This window comes from Bufo bufo, chromosome 5, assembly GCF_905171765.1.
Source record: "Bufo bufo chromosome 5, aBufBuf1.1, whole genome shotgun sequence".
NCBI classification, from domain to species: domain Eukaryota; kingdom Metazoa; phylum Chordata; class Amphibia; order Anura; family Bufonidae; genus Bufo; species Bufo bufo.
This window is the reverse complement of record NC_053393.1, coordinates 215,824,454-215,849,341: the sequence shown is the minus strand read 5'-3', so window position 1 is coordinate 215,849,341 and position 24,888 is coordinate 215,824,454. Positions and strand designations below refer to the sequence as shown.

The 24,888-nt window shown below is 44.7% G+C and overlaps 2 protein-coding genes across 2 annotated transcripts in view; both read right to left on the bottom strand.

The window, feature by feature from the left end:
- CNTNAP2 (contactin associated protein 2) overlaps positions 1-24,888 on the bottom strand; it is a 2,268,074-nt gene that overhangs the window by 764,688 nt on the left and 1,478,498 nt on the right. Inside the window, exon 11 of the mRNA XM_040431924.1 lies at positions 23,567-23,673. Within this exon, the coding sequence (XP_040287858.1) occupies positions 23,567-23,673 (107 nt within the window). The remainder of the gene's footprint in view (positions 1-23,566; positions 23,674-24,888) is intronic.
- Positions 1-24,888, bottom strand: part of LOC121001043 (carboxymethylenebutenolidase homolog) — a 921,426-nt gene that overhangs the window by 829,165 nt on the left and 67,373 nt on the right. The window lies entirely within an intron of this gene.

Sequence of the window (24,888 nt, the reverse complement as noted above, 5' to 3'; positions counted from 1 at the left end):
TCTGCCTGGGTGCCTGGGCCTAAATATGTGACAGTGGCCTGTTCCAGTGGTGGGTGACGTGAAGCCTGATTCTCTGCTATGACATGAAGACTGATTCTGTGCTGACATGAAGCCAGATTCTCTGTTACGGGACCTCTCTCCTCTGTCTGGGTGCCTGGGCCTAAATGTGTGACAGTGGCCTGTTCCAGTGGTGGGTGATGTGAAGCCTGATTCTCTGCTATGACGAAGACTGATTCTGTGCTGACATGAAGCCAGATTCTCTGTTATGGGACCTCTCTCCTCTGTCTGGGTGCCTGGGCCTAAATATGTGACAGTGGCCTGTTCCAGTGGTGGGTGACGTGAAGCCTGATTCTCTGCTATGACATGAAGACTGATTCTCTGCTGACATGAAGCCTGAATCTCTGTTATGGGACCTCTCTCCTCTGCCTGGGTGCCTGGGCCTAAATATGTGACAGTGGCCTGTTCCAGTGGTGGGTGACGTGAAGCCTGATTCTATGCTATGACATGAAGACTGATTCTCTGCTGACATGAAGCCTGAATCTCTGTTATGGGACCTCTCTCCTCTGCCTGGGTGCCTGGGCCTAAATATGTGACAGTGGCCTGTTCCAGTGGTGGGTGACGTGAAGCCTGATTCTCTGCTATGACATGCAGACTGATTCTCTGCTGACATGAAGCCAGATTCTCTGTTACGGGACCTCTCTCCTCTGCCTGGCTGCCGGGGCCTAAATATATGACAATGGACTGTTACAGTGGTGGGTGACGTGAAGCCAGATTCTCTGCTATGGCATGAAGACTGATTCTCTGCTATGGCATGAAGACTGATTCTCTGCTATGGGACCTCTCTCCAATTGATATTGGTTTATTTTTATATATTTTATTTTTATTTTAATTCATTTCCCTATCCACATTTGTTTGCAGGGGATTTACCTACATGTTGCTGCCTTTTGCAGCCCTCTAGCTCTTTCCTGGGCTGTTTTACAGCCTTTTTAGTGCCGAAAAGTTTGGGTCCCTATTGACTTCAATGGGGTTCGGGTTCGGGACGAAGTTCGGGTCGGGTTCGGATCCCGAACCCGAACATTTCCGGGAAGTTCGGCCGAACTTCTCGAACCCGAACATCCAGGTGTTCGCTCAACTCTAATAGTTAACCATTGCCTGCCTGCAGTTACAGATACCATTAGTATAGTGAGCGGGGCCTGGTGCAATAGAATACAGTGACTGCACCGGGCCCCGCTGCCATTATAAAACTAAAGGCCGGCCCCCAGCCCCTCCTCGCTGATACACATGCCGGCTGCGCTGTGCAGTTTGACGTCGGCGGTGTATCAGTGTAAAAATGGCAGCCTTTGCCCCATAAGACGCACTGCCATTTTCCTCCCACCTCCGGGGAGGGGGGGAAAGTGCGTCTTATAGTGCGAAAAATACTGTATATATGTATATTATCATATGTAATAATATACACTGCTCAAAAAAATAAAGGGAACACTTAAACAACACAATGTAACTCCAAGTCAATCACACTTCAGTGAAATCAAACTGTCCACTTAGGAAGCAACACTGAGTGACAATCAATTTCACATGCTGTTGTGCAAATGGGATAGACAACAGGTGGAAATTATATGCAATTAGCAAGACACCCCCAATAAAGAAGTGGTTCTGCAGGTGGTGATCACAGACCACTTCTCAGTTCCTATGCTTCCTGTTTTGGTCACTTTTGAATGCTGGCGGTGCTTTCACTCTAGTGGTAGCATGAGACGGAGTCTACAACCCACACAAGTGGCTCAGGTAGTGCAGCTTATCCAGGATGGCACATCAATGCGAGCTATGGCAAGAAAGTTTGCTGTGTCTGTCAGCGTAGTGTCCAGAGCATGGAGGCGCTACCAGGAGACAGGCCAGTGCATCAGGAGACGTGGAGGAGGCCGTAGGAGGGCAACAACCCAGCAGCAGGACCGCTACCTCCGCCTTTGTGCAAGGAGGAACAGGAGGAGCACTGCCAGAGCCCTGCAAAATGACCTCCAGCAGGCCATAAATGTGCATGTGTCTGCTCAAACGGTCACAAACAGACTCCATGAGGGTGATATGAGGGCCCAACGTCCACAGGTGGGGGTTGTGCTTACAGCCCACCTCCGTGCAGGACGTTTGGTATTTGCCAGAGAACACCAAGATTGTCAAATTCGCCACTGGCGCCCTGTGCTCTTCACAGATGAAAGCAGGTTCACACTGAGCACATGTGACAGACGTGACAGAGTCTGGAGATGCCGTGGAGAACTTTCTGCTGCCTGCAACATCCTCCAGCATGACCGGTTTGGCATTGGGTCAGTAATGGTGTGGGGTGGCATTTCTTTGGAGGGCCGCACAGCCTTCCATGTGCTCGCCAGAGGAAGCCTGACTGCCATTAGGTACCGAGATGAGATCCTCAGACCCCTTGTGAGACCATATGCTGGTGCAGTTGGCCCTGGGTTCCTCCTAATGCAAGACAATGCTAGACCTCATGTGGCTGAAGTGTGTCAGCAGTTCCTGCAAGACGAAGGCATTGATGCTATGGACTGGCCCGTCCGTTCCCCAGACCTGAATCCAATTGAGCACATCTGGGACATCATGTCTCGCTCTATCCACCAATGTCCAGGAGTTGGCAGATGCTTTAGTCCAGGTCTGGGAGGAGATCCCTCAGGAGACCGTCCGCCACCTCATCAGGAGCATACACAGGCGTTGTAGGGAGGTCATACAGGCATTTGGAGGCCACACACACTACTGAGCCTCATTTTGACTTGTTTTAAGGACATTACATCAAAGTTGGATCAGCCTGTAGTGTGTTTTTCCACTTTAATTTTGAGTGTGACTCCAAATCCAGACCTCCATGGGTTGAAAAATTTGATTTCCATTTTTAAAAATTTTTGTGTGATTTTGTAGTCACCACATTCAACTATGTAAAGAACAAAGTATTTCAGAAGAATATTTAATTAATTCAGATCTAGGATGTGTTATTTTTGTGTTCCCTTTATTTTTTTGAGCAGTGTATATAAAATATATATCATAATATATCTCACATTTTTGTAAATATTTAATTATATCTTTTCATGGGACAACAGTGAAGATATTACACTTTGATACAATGTAAAGTAGTCAGTGTACAGCTTGTATAACTCAATCACTCAACACACAGCCATTAATATCTAAACCTCTGGCAACAACAGTGAGCACACCGCTAAGTGAAAATGGCCAAATTGTGCCCAAAGTGTCAATATTTTGTGTGGCCACCATTATTTTCAAGCACTGCCTTAAAGAGGACCTTTCATCAGAATCAAGTATGTAAACTGAATATACATACATGGAGAGCGGCGCCCAGGGATCCCCCTGCACTTACTATTATCCCCGGGCGCCGCTCCGTTCTCCGGTTATAGGCTCCGGTAAAGTCATAGTTAGGCTCCACCCATTTGAGCCTGCCCGGGTCTCCTTCTCCTATGCTGTAGCGCTGGCCAATCGCAGCGCTCAGCTCTTAGCGATGCTATGAGCTGAGCGCTGCGATTGGCCAGCGCTACAACATAGGAGAAAGACGCCGGCAGGCTCAAATGGGTGGAGCCTAACTATGACTTTACCGGAGCCTATAACCGGAGAACGGAGCGGCGCCCGGGGATAATAGTAAGTGCAGGGGGATCCCTGGGCGCCGCTCTCCATGTATGTATATTCAGTTTACATACTTGATTCTGATGAAAGGTCCTCTTTAACTCTCTTGGGCATGGAGTTCACTAGAACTTCACAGGTTGCCACTGGAATTCTTTTCCACTCCTCAATGACGACATTACAAATCTGGTGGACGTTAGTGACCTTGCTCTCCTCCACCTTCCATTTGAGGGTGCCCCACAGATGCTCAATAGGGTTTAGATCTGAAGACCTGCTTGGTCAGTCCAGCACCTTTACCCTCAGTTTCTTTAGAAAGGCAGTGGTCATCTTGGAGTTGTGTTTGGGGTCGTTATCATGTTGGAATACTGCCCAGTTTTTGAAGGGAGGGGATCATGCTCTGATTCAGTATGTCACAGTACATTTTGGCATTCATGGTTTGCTCCATGAACTGTAGCTCCCCACAGCCGGCAGCACTCATGCAGCCCCAAACCATGACATTCCCACCACCATGCTTGACTGTAGGCAAGACACACTTGATCTTTGCACTTCTCACCTGGTTGCCGCCACACAAGCTTGACACCATCTGAACCAAATCAGTTTCTCTAGGTCTCATCAGACCACAGGACATTGTTCCAGTAATCCATGTCCTTAGTCTGTTTCAGCAAACGGTTTGCAGGCTTTCTTGTGCATCATTTTTAGAAGAGGCTTCCTTCTGGGATGACAGCCATGCAGATTAATTTGTTGCAGTGTGCGGCATATGGTCTGAGCACTGACAGGCTGAACCCCGCCCCTTTAACCTCTGCAGCAATGCTGGCAGCACTTATACGTCTATTTTGAAAAGAAAACCTCTGGATATGACACTGAACATGTGCACTCAACTTCTTTGGTCAATCATGGTGAGTAGAGTTGAGAGAACCCGAACTGTAAAGTTCGGTTCGTACCGAACTTTAGGTTTTTCGGCACCCGGACCTGAACCCAAACATTTACGTAAAAGTTTGGGTTCGGTGTTCGGCGATTTTTATGGCGCTTTTTGAAAGGCTGCAAAGCAGCCAATCAACAAGCGTCATACTACTTGCCACAAAAGGCCATCACAGCAATGCCTACTATTGGCATGGCTGTGATTGGCCAACTGCAGCATGTGACCCAGCCTCTATTTAAGCTGGAGTCACGTAGCGCTGCCCGTCACTCTGCTCGGATTAGTGTAGGGATAGGCTGCAGCTGCTGTGAGGGAGAGATCAGGGAGAAATCTTATGAAGAACTGCTTCTTTACTCAGCGATCTACAGAAAATGTGTTTTGTGGGTGCAGTGCACAATTGTTTTAAGCCTGCCCTGAGCCAACTACTACTGAAAACGAACTTTTTTTCCTTCAGTTAGTCAATATCAATACATAATCAGCAGCCTTTTTATGCAACGATAGTGCACCAGCACAGGATATCTGCATGTCTGCATGTCCATAAATACTGCTTTGAGACACTGGGGTTAAAAAAAAACTTTTTTTCATATAGTACACATCTAGGATTATCGCTGCATAAGTGACTGTGAAATTTAGGCCAGAAATACAGCTTTCTCATACTGGGGCATACTGGGGCGAAAAAAAAACATCTGTTTCATATAGTGCACATCTAGGATTATACAAATTTTTGCTTACTGGGGTTAAAAAACCCTCTGATGTACTGCACATCTGGGATTAGACGTGCATAAATTTCTGTGAAATTTAGGCCACAAATACGGCTTTTTGCTTACTGGGGTTAAAAAACCCTCTGATATACTGCACATCTGGGATTAGACGTTTATAAGTGACTGTGAAATTTAGGCCACAAATATGGCTTTTTGCTTACTGGGGCATACTGGGGTGAAGAAAAAACATCTGTTTCATATAGTCCACATCTAGGATTATAGGTGCATAAGTGAGTGTCACATTTAGGACAGAAATACAGCTTTTTGCTTACTGGGGTTAAAAAACCCTCTGATATACTGCACATCTGGGATTAGACGTGCATAAGTGAGTGTCACATTTAGGCCACAAATACGTTTTTTTGCTTACTGGGGTGAAAAAAAACCCATCTGTTTCATATAGTGCACATCTAGGATTAGACGTGCATAAGTCAGTGTCACATTTAGGCCACAAATACAGCTTTTGCTTACTGGGGTTAATAAAAAAACCTCTGATATACTGCACAACTAATTGTCACATTTAGGCCACAAATACGGCTTTTGCTTACTGGGATTAAAAAAAAAACCTCTGATATACTGCACATCTGGGATTAGACATGCATAAGTGAGTGTCACATTTAGGCCACAAATACGGCTTTTTGCTTACTGGGTTTAAAAAACCCTCTGATATACTGCACATCTGGGATTAGACGTGCATAAGTGAGTGTCATATTTAGGCCACAAATACGGCTTTTTGCTTACTGAAGTTAAAAAATACCTCTGATATATTGCACATCTGAGATTAGACGTGCATAAGTGAGTGTCACATTTAGGCCACAAATACGGCTTTTTGCTTACTGGGGTTAAAAAAAAATCTCTGATATAGTGCACATCTGGGATTAGACGTGCATAAGTGAGTGTCACATTTAGGCCACTAATACGTTTTTTTGCTTACTGGGGTGAAAAAAACCCCATCTGTTTCATATAGTGCACATCTAGGATTAGACGTGCATAAGTGAGTGTCATATTTAGGCCACAAATACGGCTTTTGCTTACTGGGGTTAATAAAAAAACCTCTGATATACTGCACAACTGGGATTAGACGTGCATAAGTGAGTGTCACATTTAGGCCACAAATACGGCTTTTTGCTTACTGGGGTTAAAAAACTCTCTGATATACTGCACATCTGGGATTAGACGTCCATAAGTTACTGTGAAATTTAGGCCACAAATACCGCTGTCATATAGAGCTAAAAAAAAAATTTAGTGCAATACCCTACATCAGGGTTTTTATTAATTATTTTTAACAGACTTAACCACTTTTTACTTTGCTTGGTGAACGCTAACTATAAGGCAAACATCTAATAAGGGACGCGGTCATGGTCGTGGTGGTGGTGTTGTTGGAGCCTCTGGTGCAGGAAGAGGATGTGGCTGTTCTGCCACAGCTACACGTCCTACTGAACCTACTACCTCAGGTCCCAGTAGCCGCCAGAATCTACAGTGATATTTGGTCAGGCCTAATGCTGTTCTAAGGATGGTAAGGCCTGAGCAAGTTCAGGCGCTAGTCGATTGGGTGGCTGACAGTGGATCCAGCAGGTTCCCATTATCTCCCACCCAGTCTTCTGCAGAAAGTGCACAGGTGGTGCCTGAAAGGACATTACATCAAAGTTGGATCAGCCTGTAGTGTGTTTTTCCACTTTAATTTTGAGTGTGACTCCAAATCCAGACCTCCATGGGTTGAAAAATTTGATTTCCATTTTTAAAAATTTTTGTGTGATTTTGTAGTCACCACATTCAACTATGTAAAGAACAAAGTATTTCAGAAGAATATTTAATTAATTCAGATCTAGGATGTGTTATTTTTGTGTTCCCTTTATTTTTTTGAGCAGTGTATATAAAATATATATCATAATAATATATCTCACATTTTTGTAAATATTTAATTATATCTTTTCATGGGACAACAGTGAAGATATTACACTTTGATACAATGTAAAGTAGTCAGTGTACAGCTTGTATAACTCAATCACTCAACACACAGCCATTAATATCTAAACCTCTGGCAACAACAGTGAGCACACCGCTAAGTGAAAATGGCCAAATTGTGCCCAAAGTGTCAATATTTTGTGTGGCCACCATTATTTTCAAGCACTGCCTTAAAGAGGACCTTTCATCAGAATCAAGTATGTAAACTGAATATACATACATGGAGAGCGGCGCCCAGGGATCCCCCTGCACTTACTATTATCCCCGGGCGCCGCTCCGTTCTCCGGTTATAGGCTCCGGTAAAGTCATAGTTAGGCTCCACCCATTTGAGCCTGCCCGGGTCTCCTTCTCCTATGCTGTAGCGCTGGCCAATCGCAGCGCTCAGCTCTTAGCGATGCTATGAGCTGAGCGCTGCGATTGGCCAGCGCTACAACATAGGAGAAAGACGCCGGCAGGCTCAAATGGGTGGAGCCTAACTATGACTTTACCGGAGCCTATAACCGGAGAACGGAGCGGCGCCCGGGGATAATAGTAAGTGCAGGGGGATCCCTGGGCGCCGCTCTCCATGTATGTATATTCAGTTTACATACTTGATTCTGATGAAAGGTCCTCTTTAACTCTCTTGGGCATGGAGTTCACTAGAACTTCACAGGTTGCCACTGGAATTCTTTTCCACTCCTCAATGACGACATTACAAATCTGGTGGACGTTAGTGACCTTGCTCTCCTCCACCTTCCATTTGAGGGTGCCCCACAGATGCTCAATAGGGTTTAGATCTGAAGACCTGCTTGGTCAGTCCAGCACCTTTACCCTCAGTTTCTTTAGAAAGGCAGTGGTCATCTTGGAGTTGTGTTTGGGGTCGTTATCATGTTGGAATACTGCCCAGTTTTTGAAGGGAGGGGATCATGCTCTGATTCAGTATGTCACAGTACATTTTGGCATTCATGGTTTGCTCCATGAACTGTAGCTCCCCACAGCCGGCAGCACTCATGCAGCCCCAAACCATGACATTCCCACCACCATGCTTGACTGTAGGCAAGACACACTTGATCTTTGCACTTCTCACCTGGTTGCCGCCACACAAGCTTGACACCATCTGAACCAAATCAGTTTCTCTAGGTCTCATCAGACCACAGGACATTGTTCCAGTAATCCATGTCCTTAGTCTGTTTCAGCAAACGGTTTGCAGGCTTTCTTGTGCATCATTTTTAGAAGAGGCTTCCTTCTGGGATGACAGCCATGCAGATTAATTTGTTGCAGTGTGCGGCATATGGTCTGAGCACTGACAGGCTGAACCCCGCCCCTTTAACCTCTGCAGCAATGCTGGCAGCACTTATACGTCTATTTTGAAAAGAAAACCTCTGGATATGACACTGAACATGTGCACTCAACTTCTTTGGTCAATCATGGTGAGTAGAGTTGAGAGAACCCGAACTGTAAAGTTCGGTTCGTACCGAACTTTAGGTTTTTCGGCACCCGGACCTGAACCCAAACATTTACGTAAAAGTTTGGGTTCGGTGTTCGGCGATTTTTATGGCGCTTTTTGAAAGGCTGCAAAGCAGCCAATCAACAAGCGTCATACTACTTGCCACAAAAGGCCATCACAGCAATGCCTACTATTGGCATGGCTGTGATTGGCCAACTGCAGCATGTGACCCAGCCTCTATTTAAGCTGGAGTCACGTAGCGCTGCCCGTCACTCTGCTCGGATTAGTGTAGGGATAGGCTGCAGCTGCTGTGAGGGAGAGATCAGGGAGAAATCTTATGAAGAACTGCTTCTTTACTCAGCGATCTACAGAAAATGTGTTTTGTGGGTGCAGTGCACAATTGTTTTAAGCCTGCCCTGAGCCAACTACTACTGAAAACGAACTTTTTTTCCTTCAGTTAGTCAATATCAATACATAATCAGCAGCCTTTTTATGCAACGATAGTGCACCAGCACAGGATATCTGCATGTCTGCATGTCCATAAATACTGCTTTGAGACACTGGGGTTAAAAAAAAACTTTTTTTCATATAGTACACATCTAGGATTATCGCTGCATAAGTGACTGTGAAATTTAGGCCAGAAATACAGCTTTCTCATACTGGGGCATACTGGGGCGAAAAAAAAACATCTGTTTCATATAGTGCACATCTAGGATTATACAAATTTTTGCTTACTGGGGTTAAAAAACCCTCTGATGTACTGCACATCTGGGATTAGACGTGCATAAATTTCTGTGAAATTTAGGCCACAAATACGGCTTTTTGCTTACTGGGGTTAAAAAACCCTCTGATATACTGCACATCTGGGATTAGACGTTTATAAGTGACTGTGAAATTTAGGCCACAAATATGGCTTTTTGCTTACTGGGGCATACTGGGGTGAAGAAAAAACATCTGTTTCATATAGTCCACATCTAGGATTATAGGTGCATAAGTGAGTGTCACATTTAGGACAGAAATACAGCTTTTTGCTTACTGGGGTTAAAAAACCCTCTGATATACTGCACATCTAGGATTAGACGTGCATAAGTGAGTGTCACATTTAGGCCACAAATACGTTTTTTTGCTTACTGGGGTGAAAAAAAACCCATCTGTTTCATATAGTGCACATCTAGGATTAGACGTGCATAAGTGAGTGTCATATTTAGGCCACAAATACGGCTTTTGCTTACTGGGGTTAATAAAAAAACCTCTGATATACTGCACAACTAATTGTCACATTTAGGCCACAAATACGGCTTTTGCTTACTGGGATTAAAAAAAAAACCTCTGATATACTGCACATCTGGGATTAGACATGCATAAGTGAGTGTCACATTTAGGCCACAAATACGGCTTTTTGCTTACTGGGTTTAAAAAACCCTCTGATATACTGCACATCTGGGATTAGACGTGCATAAGTGAGTGTCATATTTAGGCCACAAATACGGCTTTTTGCTTACTGAAGTTAAAAAATACCTCTGATATATTGCACATCTGAGATTAGACGTGCATAAGTGAGTGTCACATTTAGGCCACAAATACGGCTTTTTGCTTACTGGGGTTAAAAAAAAATCTCTGATATAGTGCACATCTGGGATTAGACGTGCATAAGTGAGTGTCACATTTAGGCCACTAATACGTTTTTTTGCTTACTGGGGTGAAAAAACCCCCATCTGTTTCATATAGTGCACATCTAGGATTAGACGTGCATAAGTGAGTGTCATATTTAGGCCACAAATACGGCTTTTGCTTACTGGGGTTAATAAAAAAACCTCTGATATACTGCACAACTGGGATTAGACGTGCATAAGTGAGTGTCACATTTAGGCCACAAATACGGCTTTTTGCTTACTGGGGTTAAAAAACTCTCTGATATACTGCACATCTGGGATTAGACGTCCATAAGTTACTGTGAAATTTAGGCCACAAATACCGCTGTCATATAGAGCTAAAAAAAAAATTTAGTGCAATACCCTACATCAGGGTTTTTATTAATTATTTTTAACAGACTTAACCACTTTTTACTTTGCTTGGTGAACGCTAACTATAAGGCAAACATCTAATAAGGGACGCGGTCATGGTCGTGGTGGTGGTGTTGTTGGAGCCTCTGGTGCAGGAAGAGGATGTGGCTGTTCTGCCACAGCTACACGTCCTACTGAACCTACTACCTCAGGTCCCAGTAGCCGCCAGAATCTACAGTGATATTTGGTCAGGCCTAATGCTGTTCTAAGGATGGTAAGGCCTGAGCAAGTTCAGGCGCTAGTCGATTGGGTGGCTGACAGTGGATCCAGCAGGTTCCCATTATCTCCCACCCAGTCTTCTGCAGAAAGTGCACAGGTGGTGCCTGAAAGGACATTACATCAAAGTTGGATCAGCCTGTAGTGTGTTTTTCCACTTTAATTTTGAGTGTGACTCCAAATCCAGACCTCCATGGGTTGAAAAATTTGATTTCCATTTTTAAAAATTTTTGTGTGATTTTGTAGTCACCACATTCAACTATGTAAAGAACAAAGTATTTCAGAAGAATATTTAATTAATTCAGATCTAGGATGTGTTATTTTTGTGTTCCCTTTATTTTTTTGAGCAGTGTATATAAAATATATATCATAATAATATATCTCACATTTTTGTAAATATTTAATTATATCTTTTCATGGGACAACAGTGAAGATATTACACTTTGATACAATGTAAAGTAGTCAGTGTACAGCTTGTATAACTCAATCACTCAACACACAGCCATTAATATCTAAACCTCTGGCAACAACAGTGAGCACACCGCTAAGTGAAAATGGCCAAATTGTGCCCAAAGTGTCAATATTTTGTGTGGCCACCATTATTTTCAAGCACTGCCTTAAAGAGGACCTTTCATCAGAATCAAGTATGTAAACTGAATATACATACATGGAGAGCGGCGCCCAGGGATCCCCCTGCACTTACTATTATCCCCGGGCGCCGCTCCGTTCTCCGGTTATAGGCTCCGGTAAAGTCATAGTTAGGCTCCACCCATTTGAGCCTGCCCGGGTCTCCTTCTCCTATGCTGTAGCGCTGGCCAATCGCAGCGCTCAGCTCTTAGCGATGCTATGAGCTGAGCGCTGCGATTGGCCAGCGCTACAACATAGGAGAAAGACGCCGGCAGGCTCAAATGGGTGGAGCCTAACTATGACTTTACCGGAGCCTATAACCGGAGAACGGAGCGGCGCCCGGGGATAATAGTAAGTGCAGGGGGATCCCTGGGCGCCGCTCTCCATGTATGTATATTCAGTTTACATACTTGATTCTGATGAAAGGTCCTCTTTAACTCTCTTGGGCATGGAGTTCACTAGAACTTCACAGGTTGCCACTGGAATTCTTTTCCACTCCTCAATGACGACATTACAAATCTGGTGGACGTTAGTGACCTTGCTCTCCTCCACCTTCCATTTGAGGGTGCCCCACAGATGCTCAATAGGGTTTAGATCTGAAGACCTGCTTGGTCAGTCCAGCACCTTTACCCTCAGTTTCTTTAGAAAGGCAGTGGTCATCTTGGAGTTGTGTTTGGGGTCGTTATCATGTTGGAATACTGCCCAGTTTTTGAAGGGAGGGGATCATGCTCTGATTCAGTATGTCACAGTACATTTTGGCATTCATGGTTTGCTCCATGAACTGTAGCTCCCCACAGCCGGCAGCACTCATGCAGCCCCAAACCATGACATTCCCACCACCATGCTTGACTGTAGGCAAGACACACTTGATCTTTGCACTTCTCACCTGGTTGCCGCCACACAAGCTTGACACCATCTGAACCAAATCAGTTTCTCTAGGTCTCATCAGACCACAGGACATTGTTCCAGTAATCCATGTCCTTAGTCTGTTTCAGCAAACGGTTTGCAGGCTTTCTTGTGCATCATTTTTAGAAGAGGCTTCCTTCTGGGATGACAGCCATGCAGATTAATTTGTTGCAGTGTGCGGCATATGGTCTGAGCACTGACAGGCTGAACCCCGCCCCTTTAACCTCTGCAGAATGCTGGCAGCACTTATACGTCTATTTTGAAAAGAAAACCTCTGGATATGACACTGAACATGTGCACTCAACTTCTTTGGTCAATCATGGTGAGTAGAGTTGAGAGAACCCGAACTGTAAAGTTCGGTTCGTACCGAACTTTAGGTTTTTCGGCACCCGGACCTGAACCCAAACATTTACGTAAAAGTTTGGGTTCGGTGTTCGGCGATTTTTATGGCGCTTTTTGAAAGGCTGCAAAGCAGCCAATCAACAAGCGTCATACTACTTGCCACAAAAGGCCATCACAGCAATGCCTACTATTGGCATGGCTGTGATTGGCCAACTGCAGCATGTGACCCAGCCTCTATTTAAGCTGGAGTCACGTAGCGCTGCCCGTCACTCTGCTCGGATTAGTGTAGGGATAGGCTGCAGCTGCTGTGAGGGAGAGATCAGGGAGAAATCTTATGAAGAACTGCTTCTTTACTCAGCGATCTACAGAAAATGTGTTTTGTGGGTGCAGTGCACAATTGTTTTAAGCCTGCCCTGAGCCAACTACTACTGAAAACGAACTTTTTTTCCTTCAGTTAGTCAATATCAATACATAATCAGCAGCCTTTTTATGCAACGATAGTGCACCAGCACAGGATATCTGCATGTCTGCATGTCCATAAATACTGCTTTGAGACACTGGGGTTAAAAAAAAACTTTTTTTCATATAGTACACATCTAGGATTATCGCTGCATAAGTGACTGTGAAATTTAGGCCAGAAATACAGCTTTCTCATACTGGGGCATACTGGGGCGAAAAAAAAACATCTGTTTCATATAGTGCACATCTAGGATTATACAAATTTTTGCTTACTGGGGTTAAAAAACCCTCTGATGTACTGCACATCTGGGATTAGACGTGCATAAATTTCTGTGAAATTTAGGCCACAAATACGGCTTTTTGCTTACTGGGGTTAAAAAACCCTCTGATATACTGCACATCTGGGATTAGACGTTTATAAGTGACTGTGAAATTTAGGCCACAAATATGGCTTTTTGCTTACTGGGGCATACTGGGGTGAAGAAAAAACATCTGTTTCATATAGTCCACATCTAGGATTATAGGTGCATAAGTGAGTGTCACATTTAGGACAGAAATACAGCTTTTTGCTTACTGGGGTTAAAAAACCCTCTGATATACTGCACATCTGGGATTAGACGTGCATAAGTGAGTGTCACATTTAGGCCACAAATACGTTTTTTTGCTTACTGGGGTGAAAAAAAACCCATCTGTTTCATATAGTGCACATCTAGGATTAGACGTGCATAAGTCAGTGTCACATTTAGGCCAGAAATACGGCTTTTTGCTTACTGGGGTGAAAAAAAAAACCTCTGATATACTGCACAACTAATTGTCACATTTAGGCCACAAATACGGCTTTTGCTTACTGGGATTAAAAAAAAAACCTCTGATATACTGCACATCTGGGATTAGACATGCATAAGTGAGTGTCACATTTAGGCCACAAATACGGCTTTTTGCTTACTGGGTTTAAAAAACCCTCTGATATACTGCACATCTGGGATTAGACGTGCATAAGTGAGTGTCATATTTAGGCCACAAATACGGCTTTTTGCTTACTGAAGTTAAAAAATACCTCTGATATATTGCACATCTGAGATTAGACGTGCATAAGTGAGTGTCACATTTAGGCCACAAATACGGCTTTTTGCTTACTGGGGTTAAAAAAAAATCTCTGATATAGTGCACATCTGGGATTAGACGTGCATAAGTGAGTGTCACATTTAGGCCACAAATACGGCTTTTTGCTTACTGGGGTGAAAAAACCCCCATCTGTTTCATATAGTGCACATCTAGGATTAGACGTGCATAAGTGAGTGTCACATTTAGGCCACAAATACGGCTTTTTGCTTACTGGGGTTAATAAAAAAACCTCTGATATACTGCACAACTGGGATTAGACGTGCATAAGTGAGTGTCACATTTAGGCCACAAATACGGCTTTTTGCTTACTGGGGTTAAAAAACTCTCTGATATACTGCACATCTGGGATTAGACGTCCATAAGTTACTGTGAAATTTAGGCCACAAATACCGCTGTCATATAGAGCTAAAAAAAAAATTTAGTGCAATACCCTACATCAGGGTTTTTATTAATTATTTTTAACAGACTTAACCACTTTTTACTTTGCTTGGTGAACGCTAACTATAAGGCAAACATCTAATAAGGGACGCGGTCATGGTCGTGGTGGTGGTGTTGTTGGAGCCTCTGGTGCAGGAAGAGGATGTGGCTGTTCTGCCACAGCTACACGTCCTACTGAACCTACTACCTCAGGTCCCAGTAGCCGCCAGAATCTACAGTGATATTTGGTCAGGCCTAATGCTGTTCTAAGGATGGTAAGGCCTGAGCAAGTTCAGGCGCTAGTCGATTGGGTGGCTGACAGTGGATCCAGCAGGTTCCCATTATCTCCCACCCAGTCTTCTGCAGAAAGTGCACAGGTGGTGCCTGAAACCCATGCCCATCAGTCTGTCACATCACCCCCGTGCATATCGGGGAACCTGTCTGAGCCTCAAGTCATGCAGCAGTCTCTTATGCTGTTTGAAGACTCTGCTGGCAGGGTTTCCCAAGGGCATCCATCTATCCCTTCCCCAGGGGTGGAAGACATAGAATGCACTGACGCACAACCACTTATGTTTCCTGATGAGGACATGGGAATACCACCTCAGCACGTCTCTGATGATGACGAAACACAGGAGCCAACTGCTGCGTCTTTCTGCAGTGTGCAGACTGAAAAGGAGGTAAGGGAGGAAGACTGGTGGAAGACGATGCAGGGGACAATGAGGTTCTGGACCCCACATGGAATGAAGGTCGTGCCACTGACTTTCAGAGTTCAGGGGAAGAGGCAGTGGTGAGACCGAGCCAACAGCGTAGCAAAAGAGGGAGCAGGGTGCAAAAGAAGAGCAGCCGTCGCCAAAACAGTTCGCCTGCTACTGGCCACCGTCACCAGGGACCGAGCACACCAAAGGCAGCTTCAAGGAGTTCCCTGGCATGGCACTTCTTCACACAATGTGCTGACGACAAAACCAGAGTGGTTTGCACGCTGTGCCATCAGAGCCTGAAGCGAGGCAATAACGTTCTGAACCTTAGCACAACCTGCATCACCAGGCATCTACATGCGAGACACGGGCTGCAGTGGAGTAAGCACCTTCAAAACCAAGAAAGGGCTCAGGCCCTTCCTGCTCCCTCTTCTGTTTCTGCCTCGGCCTCTTCCTCCGCCTCTAAAGGAACATTGGCACCTGCCGCCCAGCAAACGGAGGATGTGCCACCAACAACACTACCTCCGTCACCAAGCATCTCCACCATGTCACACGGAAGCGTTCATCTGTCCATCTCACAAACCTTTGAGAGAAAGCGTAAATTCCCACCTAGCCACACTCGATCCCTGGCCTTGAATGCCAGCATTTCTAAACTACTGGCCTATGAAATGCTGTAATTTAGGCTGGTGGACACACACAGCTTCAAACAGCTCATTTCGCTTGTTGTCCCACAGTACGTCATTCCCAGCCGCCACTACTTCTCCAGGAGAGCCGTGCCCTCCCTGCACAACCAAGTATCGGATAAAATCAAGTGTGCACTGCGCAACGCCATCTGTGGCAAGGTCCACCTAACCACAGATATGTGGACCAGTAAGCACGACCAGGGATGCTATATCTCCCGAAGTGCACACTAGGTAAATATAGTGGCAGCTGGGCCCCAAGCAGAGAGCTGTTTGGCGCACGTCCTTCCGCCGCCAAGGATCGCAGGGCATCAATCTTTGCCTCCTGTTGCCTCCTTTTCCTACTCGGCTTCCTCCTTTTCTTCTACCACCTCCTCATCTGGTCAGCGACAGACCTTCACCACCAAATTCAGCACAGCCAGGGGTAAACGTCAGCAGGCCGTTCTGAAACTGATGTGTTTGGGGGACAGGCCCCACACCGCGCAGGAGTTGTGGCGGGGTATAGAACAACAGACCGACAAGTGGTTGCTGCCAGTGAGCCTCAAGCCCGCCCTGGTGGTGTGCGATAATGGGCGAAATCTCGTTGCAGCTCTGGGACTAGCCGGTTTGACGCACATCCCTTGGCTGGCGCATGTGCTGAATTTGGTGGTGCAGAATTTTATTCACAACTACCCCGACATGTCTGAGCTGCTGCATAAAGAGCGGGCCGTCTGTTCGCGCTTCTGGCGTTCTCATCCTGCCGCCGCTCAGCTGTCTGCTCTACAGTGTAACTTCGGCCTTCCCGCTCACCGCCTCATATGCGACGTGCCCACCAGGTGGAACTCCACCTTGCACATGCTGGAGAGACTGTGCGAGCAGCAGCAGGCCATAGTGGAGTTTCAGCTGCAGCACGCACGGGTGAGTCGCACTGTGTAACGGCACCACTTCACCACCAATGACTGGGCCTCCATGCGAGACCTGTGTGCCCTGTTGCGCTGTTTCGAGTACTCCACCAACATGGCCAGTGTCGATGACGCCGTTATCAGCGTTACAATACCACTTCTATGTCTCCTTGACTAAACACTTAGGGCGATGATGGAAGAGGATGTGGCCCAGGACGAGGAGGAGGAAGAGGGGTCATCTCTAACACTTTCAGGCCAGTCTTTTAGAAGTGGCTCAGAGGGAGGTTTTTTGCAACAGCAGAGGCCAGGTATAAATTTGGCCAGCCAGGGCCCACTACTGGAGGATGAGGAGGAGGAGGATGAGGAGGAGGATGGGGATGAAGCATGTTCACAGCGGGGTGGCACCCAACGCAGCTCGGGCCCATCACTGGTGTGTGGCTGGGGGGATACGGAGGACGCAGACGATATGCCTCCCACAGAGAACAGCTTGTCCTTACCTCTGGGCAGCCTGGCACACGTTAGCGACTACATTCTGCAGTGCCTGCGCAACGACAGCAGAGTTGCCCACATTTTAACGTGTGCTGACTACTGGGTGGCCACCCTGCTGGATCCCCATTACAAAGACAATGTGCCGTCCTTAATTCCCTCACTGGAGCATGATTCGAAGATGCGCGACTATAGGCGCATGCTGGTAGACGCGCTCCTGAGAGCATTCCCGACTGACGCCGGGGGACATGTGGAAGCACAAGGCGAAGGCAAGGGAGCAGGAAGAGGTCGCCAACGCAGCTGTGTCAGCGCCAGCACCTCAGAAGGCAGGGTTAGCATGGCCGACATGTGGAAAAGCTTTGTCACCTCACCGCAACAACCGGCTCCAACTGCTGATATGGAGCGTGTTAGCAGGAGGCAGCATTTGAACAACATGGTGGAACAGTACCTGTGCACACGCCTACACGTACTGACTGATGGTTCTGCCCCATACAACTTCTGCATCTCCAGATTGTCCACATGGCCAGGGCTTGCCCTGTATGCCTTGGAGGTGCTGGCCTGCCCTGCAGCCAGTGTACTCTCTGAACGTGTATTTATCACGGCAAGAGGCAACATTACAGACAGATGCAGTCGCCTGTCCAGAGCCAATGTGGACAAGCTCACGTTCATTAAAATGAACCAGGCCTGGATCCCACAAGACTTGTCTGTACCTTGTGCAGAATAGACAGTTCTAACAGCCTCAACCATCCATCCTTGTACTCAAGTGCACTTATTCCTTTTTTTTTATATATGTCCCAATATTTTGGGGGATACCCCTATGTAAAAATGCAAAATAACACACATCTGTGTTGGCTACCTATTCCTCCTTCGCCGCCGCTTCCACCTAGACCGCCACGTGAGCCTACACGGCCACATTCACCCATTCACCGCCTCCTCAACCTCTTCCTCCTACATCATTCCTAATTTTTAATTTTTTAAGGTCTTTTATGTTTTTATAATTCATTTCTCTATCCACATTTGTTTGCAGAGCATTTGCCATGCTCTTAAGCACATTTTGCTGCCTTTTGCAGCTCTCTAGCTCTTTCCAGGGCTATTTTAGAGCCATTTTAGTGGCCAAAAGTTCGGGTCTCTATTGACTTCAATGGGGTCAAGTTCGGGTCAAGTTCGGGTCCCGAACCCGAACTTTTTTTTTAAGTTCGGCCGAACATGCCGAACCCGAACATCCAGGTGTCCAGTCAACTCTAATGGTGAGGCCTCTTCTGAGTGGAAACTGGGAAACTGTCTTATTAAACCGCTGTATGGTCACCATGCTGCAGCTCAGTTGTGTGGGGTGTTGACAATCTTCTTATAGCTGAGGACATCTTTATGTAGAGCAACAATTCTTTTTTTCAGATCCTCAGAGACTTCTTTGACATGAGGTGCAATGTTGATCTTCCAGTGACCAGAATGAGAGAATGTGAGAGCAATAACACCAAATTTAACACACCTGCTCACCATTCACACTTGAACAAAACAATTGAGTCACATAACACCAAGGAGGGAAAATGGCTAATTGGGCACAATTTGATAATTTATAATTAGGGGTGTACTCACTTTTGTTGCCAGCTGTTTAAACATTAATGGATGTGTGGTGAGTTATTTTGAGGGCACATTAAGTTTCATCTGTTATATAAGCTGTACATTGACTACTTTACATTGTATCAAAGTGTCATATCTTCAGTGTTGTGCCATGAAAAGATATAATAAAATATTTTCAAAAATGTGAGGGGTGTACTCACTTTTGTGAGATACTGTATATGTTTTATAATATATTATATATTATGTGAAAAGTACTTGCAACAAAATGTATGATTTTTGTACGCAAAATCCAGGTGTACTAACTCGATGCATTCCCCCCAAGGACCGACTAAATGCTCTTGCATATTTTTTTACCTAAGCACTGAAACAATTAGAAATCTTATATATAAAGCTGAGTGTACGTGTGTATGTGTGTGTATGTCCGCTAAAGGAATCCGCACCGTCGCATTTACAATCACGAAATTTGGCTCACAGGTACATCAGGTGTCCAGGAAGGTTTTAGACCAGGTCTCAGCTCTCTAGGATGTACCGTTCCGGAAATATTCTAAAAAAATGCATTAGGCAATAGAAGCTTGGTCACATGGCCCTTATCAGCCAATAGAAGCTTGCAGGTCCTCCAGTCTCCACATACACAGTTTTTCTCCAGGTTTCCATAACAATCCAGCCATTTTTATTCACTGCTGTAGGAGAGCTTTAAGGAAGTCTGTCACCAGGATAATCGCTGTTGCAGTAAAGCCATGGCATAATAGCACTTAGTACCTTATTTCAAGATGTGCCTTTGTTCCAGCAATAGATGATTTTATCCTCTGAAAATGCAGTTTATTTGGTATGCAAATGAGCCATTAAGATGCCCAGAGGGGCGTCACTCTTGCAGGAAGGAGCACAGACAGGCCCTCTACCACAATGTGCCACCCTCAAAAGACTTAAAACCCCGCCCCCAGGTCCCATTAAGCCACGCCCCTGCTTTGGTTAGGCCACACCCCATCCCACTCCTGAGCCAACAGGGATTGAAAAAATGAAGGTAAATATCAACTTCTATCAGCTTCAGGGGTGGGAGGGAGAGTGACTTTCTCCCTGCAGCTTACACTCAGACAGCACAGTGCTGTTGTCTTAGAGTGAGCTGTTCAAAAGGACACGCCTCTCATCCAGTTAGGCCACACACCCTCCCACTCACCCGAATGAGATTGAAAAAATGAAGTTAAAAATCAATTTCTAGGTTCCGCTAAGCCACGCCCCGATCTGGTTAGGCCACGCCCCCTCCTGAGCCGACATGGATTGAAAAAATGAAGGTAAAAATCAACTTCTGTCAGCTGCAGGGGTGGGAGGGAGGGTGACTTTCTCCCTGTAGCTCACACTCAGACAGCAAATTGCTGCTGTCTTAGAGTGAGCTGTTCAAAAGGACACCCCCCGAACTGGTTAGGCCATGCCCCATCTTACTCAGCCGACTAAGATTGAAAAAATGAAGTTAAAAATCAACTTCTAGGTCCCTCTAAGCCACACCCCTGATCTGGCTAGACCACGCCCCCTCCACTCCTCAGATGACAGGGATTGAAATTTATTGTTCTACTTTTTTCTGGGCCCCAAGGGCCTAACATCATGCAATCATTAGTTTATCAATTTTATTTATAAATGGACATAAATCAATTGACAAATAGAAGATTCAGTATATAGCAATATAGAACTGTTTTCTGCTGGCCTATATTGGAATGTACCTGTGAAGCACATCGAAGCCTGAGCAGGCTCCAGCCTTTCACAGACAACGAACAACTCCCCCGATCACCTGAAAACACCTCCAGGTTTTGAACTCTCAGATGCAGTGGTCACATTTGACCATGGCATCTGAAGGGTTATATGCCTGCGATCGGCATTATTGCCAATCATAGACATTAACCCCAAATGTCTGCTATATGAAACAGCATAGACTTTGCAGCTGTTGTGCCCGCTGCACTTGAGCGGCACTATTTTTAAAGACTGGACTTCCACCGTACATCTAAAGCAGAGGTCTGGAAAGGGTTAAAAGGGAAAAAATATTCACATTATGAAACACATTTCTATGTTATCACCACTGAAATGATGATTTAAAGCAAATAATACTAGTTTTTGGAAACCTGTAAGTTGATCAAAATGTTTTGCTTTTATAGTCAAGCTAAGTCAGGCCCTGGTGTCAATTTGTAGGATGGATCAATGTAAAGCTATAATTAAGCATCTTATTTTTAATTTCTACCACCTTCTAACAGCAATACGAAAAGAGAAGGATTACTTCTTAAACTGATGTTGTAGTTTCCTGACAAAATTCTCCAGGCCATTTGAGTTCCGATGACCTGTGTTATTGTAATCCAATAGCTTTATTCTACTGTTGGATGGCAGACAGAACAAGATCTATTAAATCCTCTTTGATACTACTGAACAGGTACAGCTGTTTTACTGCAGCTTGGTGTTATACTAGGTATCTGAGTGCAATGCTAAGAGAAAATGTGCCAGAACATAAGGATTAGCTTTTTCTGATTTTAATGAAGGTGTTTCCAGACGTCAACAGCAGATGAAGGCCAAATTCTCATCTATTGGGATTTGACCAGGCGCCAAGCCTTAACTCGAAGTCTTGGCAGTCTTATTATTATTATTTACTGATATAAAGTTTGCTTGTTAAATCACAATAATTTGCCCTGAATCTCAGTATTGTGGTCAACTACAGCTGGGTAAACTCTTAAACCCACTCACTTATCACTATTCGGTCAGTTTGGGGTATGCTTCATTACTCAATTCAAGTCCCAAGCTTACAAGGCATGAAAGTGAAGTCTTTGCTCAAACATATACATCCATAAATGTTTGTAGTGTAGTAAAAATTACTTGCAAAGATGGACATGCTGTTTAACCCCTTCCTGCCCTGTGCCACAATAGTACTTAATTGAAAATACATACTTCCCATGATCTGCCATACTATTAGGCTGGTTTCACACGGGAGGGATTTCCGGGCAGGTGCAATGCGTGAGGTGAACGCATTGCACCCGCACTGAATCCGGACCTATTCACTTCTATGGGGCTGTGCACATGAGTGGTGATTTTCACGCATCACTTGTGCATTGCGTGAAAATCGCAGCATGTTCTATATTGTGCGTTTTTTACGCAACGCAGGCCCCATAGAAATGAATGGGGCTGCGTGAAAATCGAAGCATCCGCAAGCAAGTGCGTATGCGGTGAGATTTTCACGCACGGTTGCTAGGAGACGAATGGGATGGGGACCCGATCTTTATTATTTTCCCTTATAACATGGTTATAAGGGAAAATAATAGCATTCTTAATACAGAATGCATAGTACAATAGGGCTGGAGGGGTTAAAAAAATTATAATAATAATTTAACTCACCTTAATCCACTTGTTCGCGCAGCCCGGCTTCCCTTCTTTCTTCTTCTTTGCTATGCAGTACGAAAAGGACCTGTGGTGACGTCACTACGCTCATCACATGGTCCGTCACATGATTCATCACCATGGTAAAAGATCATGTGATGGACCATGTGATGAGTGCAGTGACGTCATCATAGGTCCTATTCCTCAAAGAAGAAGACAGAAGAGAAGCCGGGCTGCGCGAACAAGTGGATTAAGGCGAGTTCAATTATTTTTTTACATTTTTTAACACTTCCAGCCCTATTGTACTATGCATTCTGTATTAAGAATACTATTATTTTCCCTTATAACCATGTTATAAGGGAAGATAATACAATCTACACAACACCGATCCCAAACCCGAACTTCTGTGAAGAAGTTCGGGTTTGGGTACCAAACATGCCGATTTTTCTCACACGCGTGCAAAACGCATTACAATGTTTTGCACTCGCGTGGAAAAATCGTGCATGTTCCCTCAACGCACCCGCATCTTTTTCCGCAACGCCGTTGTGAAACCAGCCTTATAGTGCTGTGGCGGGAGAGAACTTGTCTCACCCTATCACAATCCACTGTGCAATTTAGAAGGTGCAAGTTGCCATGGCAGCCAGGGACCAATAAATGGCCGCCAGACCTGCCATTTATAGATGTCTATTAGGCCCAGCCTTTACCATTATGTCTAATTTAGTGCAGAAGTATTGTAGTGCACTATATTGTTGATCTGAAGGTGACGTTTCCTAGTAGGAAAAATTACTTTTAACCTATTCAGGACCCTGTCATTTTTCACTTTAAGGACCAGGCAATTTTTTTGAAAATCTGCATAATTTATTTATTTAATGGCAAATGTATTCTTCTATCTCACCATCAACGCTCCTCCTACTCCTAATCATAGTCACACTGTTCCATAAAGTTACTCATTGATGTTGGTTATGAAGGCTTGTGGTCCTATTCTATACATTTGCTTCTGGTGGCCAATTCTATTTGTTTTCTCCTATTTATATACATGTAAGTGAATTTCTTGAGGGATACTTACAGTTATGACAGGTGGCACCAGTGTACCCAGTTCCTTCGCAATTGCAAGTTATGGTGTCCCACGTTTGAGTGCACTTTCCTCCATGTTCACAATTATTAGGGACACATCTGTGAAAGAAATTAGATAAAATAGGACAAAAATTAGATAAATAAGATATAAATTAACTTTCTGAAAGACTAAATTTCAAGCTGCCCATGTAGTATATCAGAGCAAATACCTTTGGCAGTTTTGATACACAGTAGTAATTAATCCTTATTAGCACAAACAGATCGTAATGAAATGTGACGGTATATGCCAATCGCACAAAGGTGAGGAAGGCAATACTAATAACAGCCGTATTAATTCAAGAAGCACATCAGGGCACAGGCTGATGGGCTAGATTAGCTTCTCCAAACGCTATAATTGGCAGAAACACGAGTGCAGACATTAAAAAAGAACAAGAAGAGACATGTTTGTGAACCTTTACTGTTCAATGGTTGGGCCCTGGACTTGTAACATATCAGGCAAGTTTAACAGCGTACAGAGAGATTGCAATGCTTTTCAGAGGCTACTTCTCATCAGTAAAGGGGTAATGAGGTGGCAGTATGCCTGCTGGCTTTAACAGAAAATAATCAGCCTGCATTGCAAAGCATGGGTATTCGACTAAGGAAAAAACGGCATTAAACAGCAAATCTTAGAACAGAAATTGGAGTGATTTAATCTGTGATACTTTCCTCCTTTTCAAATCTATTTATGCCAGCCACAGCCATGGGCTCCTCATAGAGAATTCAAGAATGAAAATAGCTGAGCTATAAAGCAGGAAAGAAATGCTGCCCGTAAATCAAGCCTGTTACCATTAATAACAACGGTGTGTTTTTAGAGGCTTCTGGATATATTACTTTATACTAGGGCCTGCTTATAGGAAAAGCCAACATATTTTAATTCATTTGCTTTATTTTCGTTTCATTAATCTGATGTAAGTCTATAGACAAGAAATAATGCCCTATGTTTGCTGCTATTTCCTTTTTTTTTTTTTCTTTTTTTTAACCCTCCATACTGGAGGAACACACTTCCTTTTTGTACTGTCTGTCAGAAGATTATAGCAGGGTGTGTGTACTTTATGACTTTATGGGGGGGTCAATTGACTGGAGAAATATCATAGATTTTTGCAGTCTCCAGGAAGTGGTGGGGTACAGTTCCCTCTCCAAGAGGCCAGGGAGTAACAGGGTAGATGCCTACTTATTTGTGTGTATAATCTTACTATCCTAGACATCCAGCAGCACAATAGCTCCATTGTTCCCTCATCTAAAATAATGTCCCAGTTAAGGGGTTTTCCAGAAGTG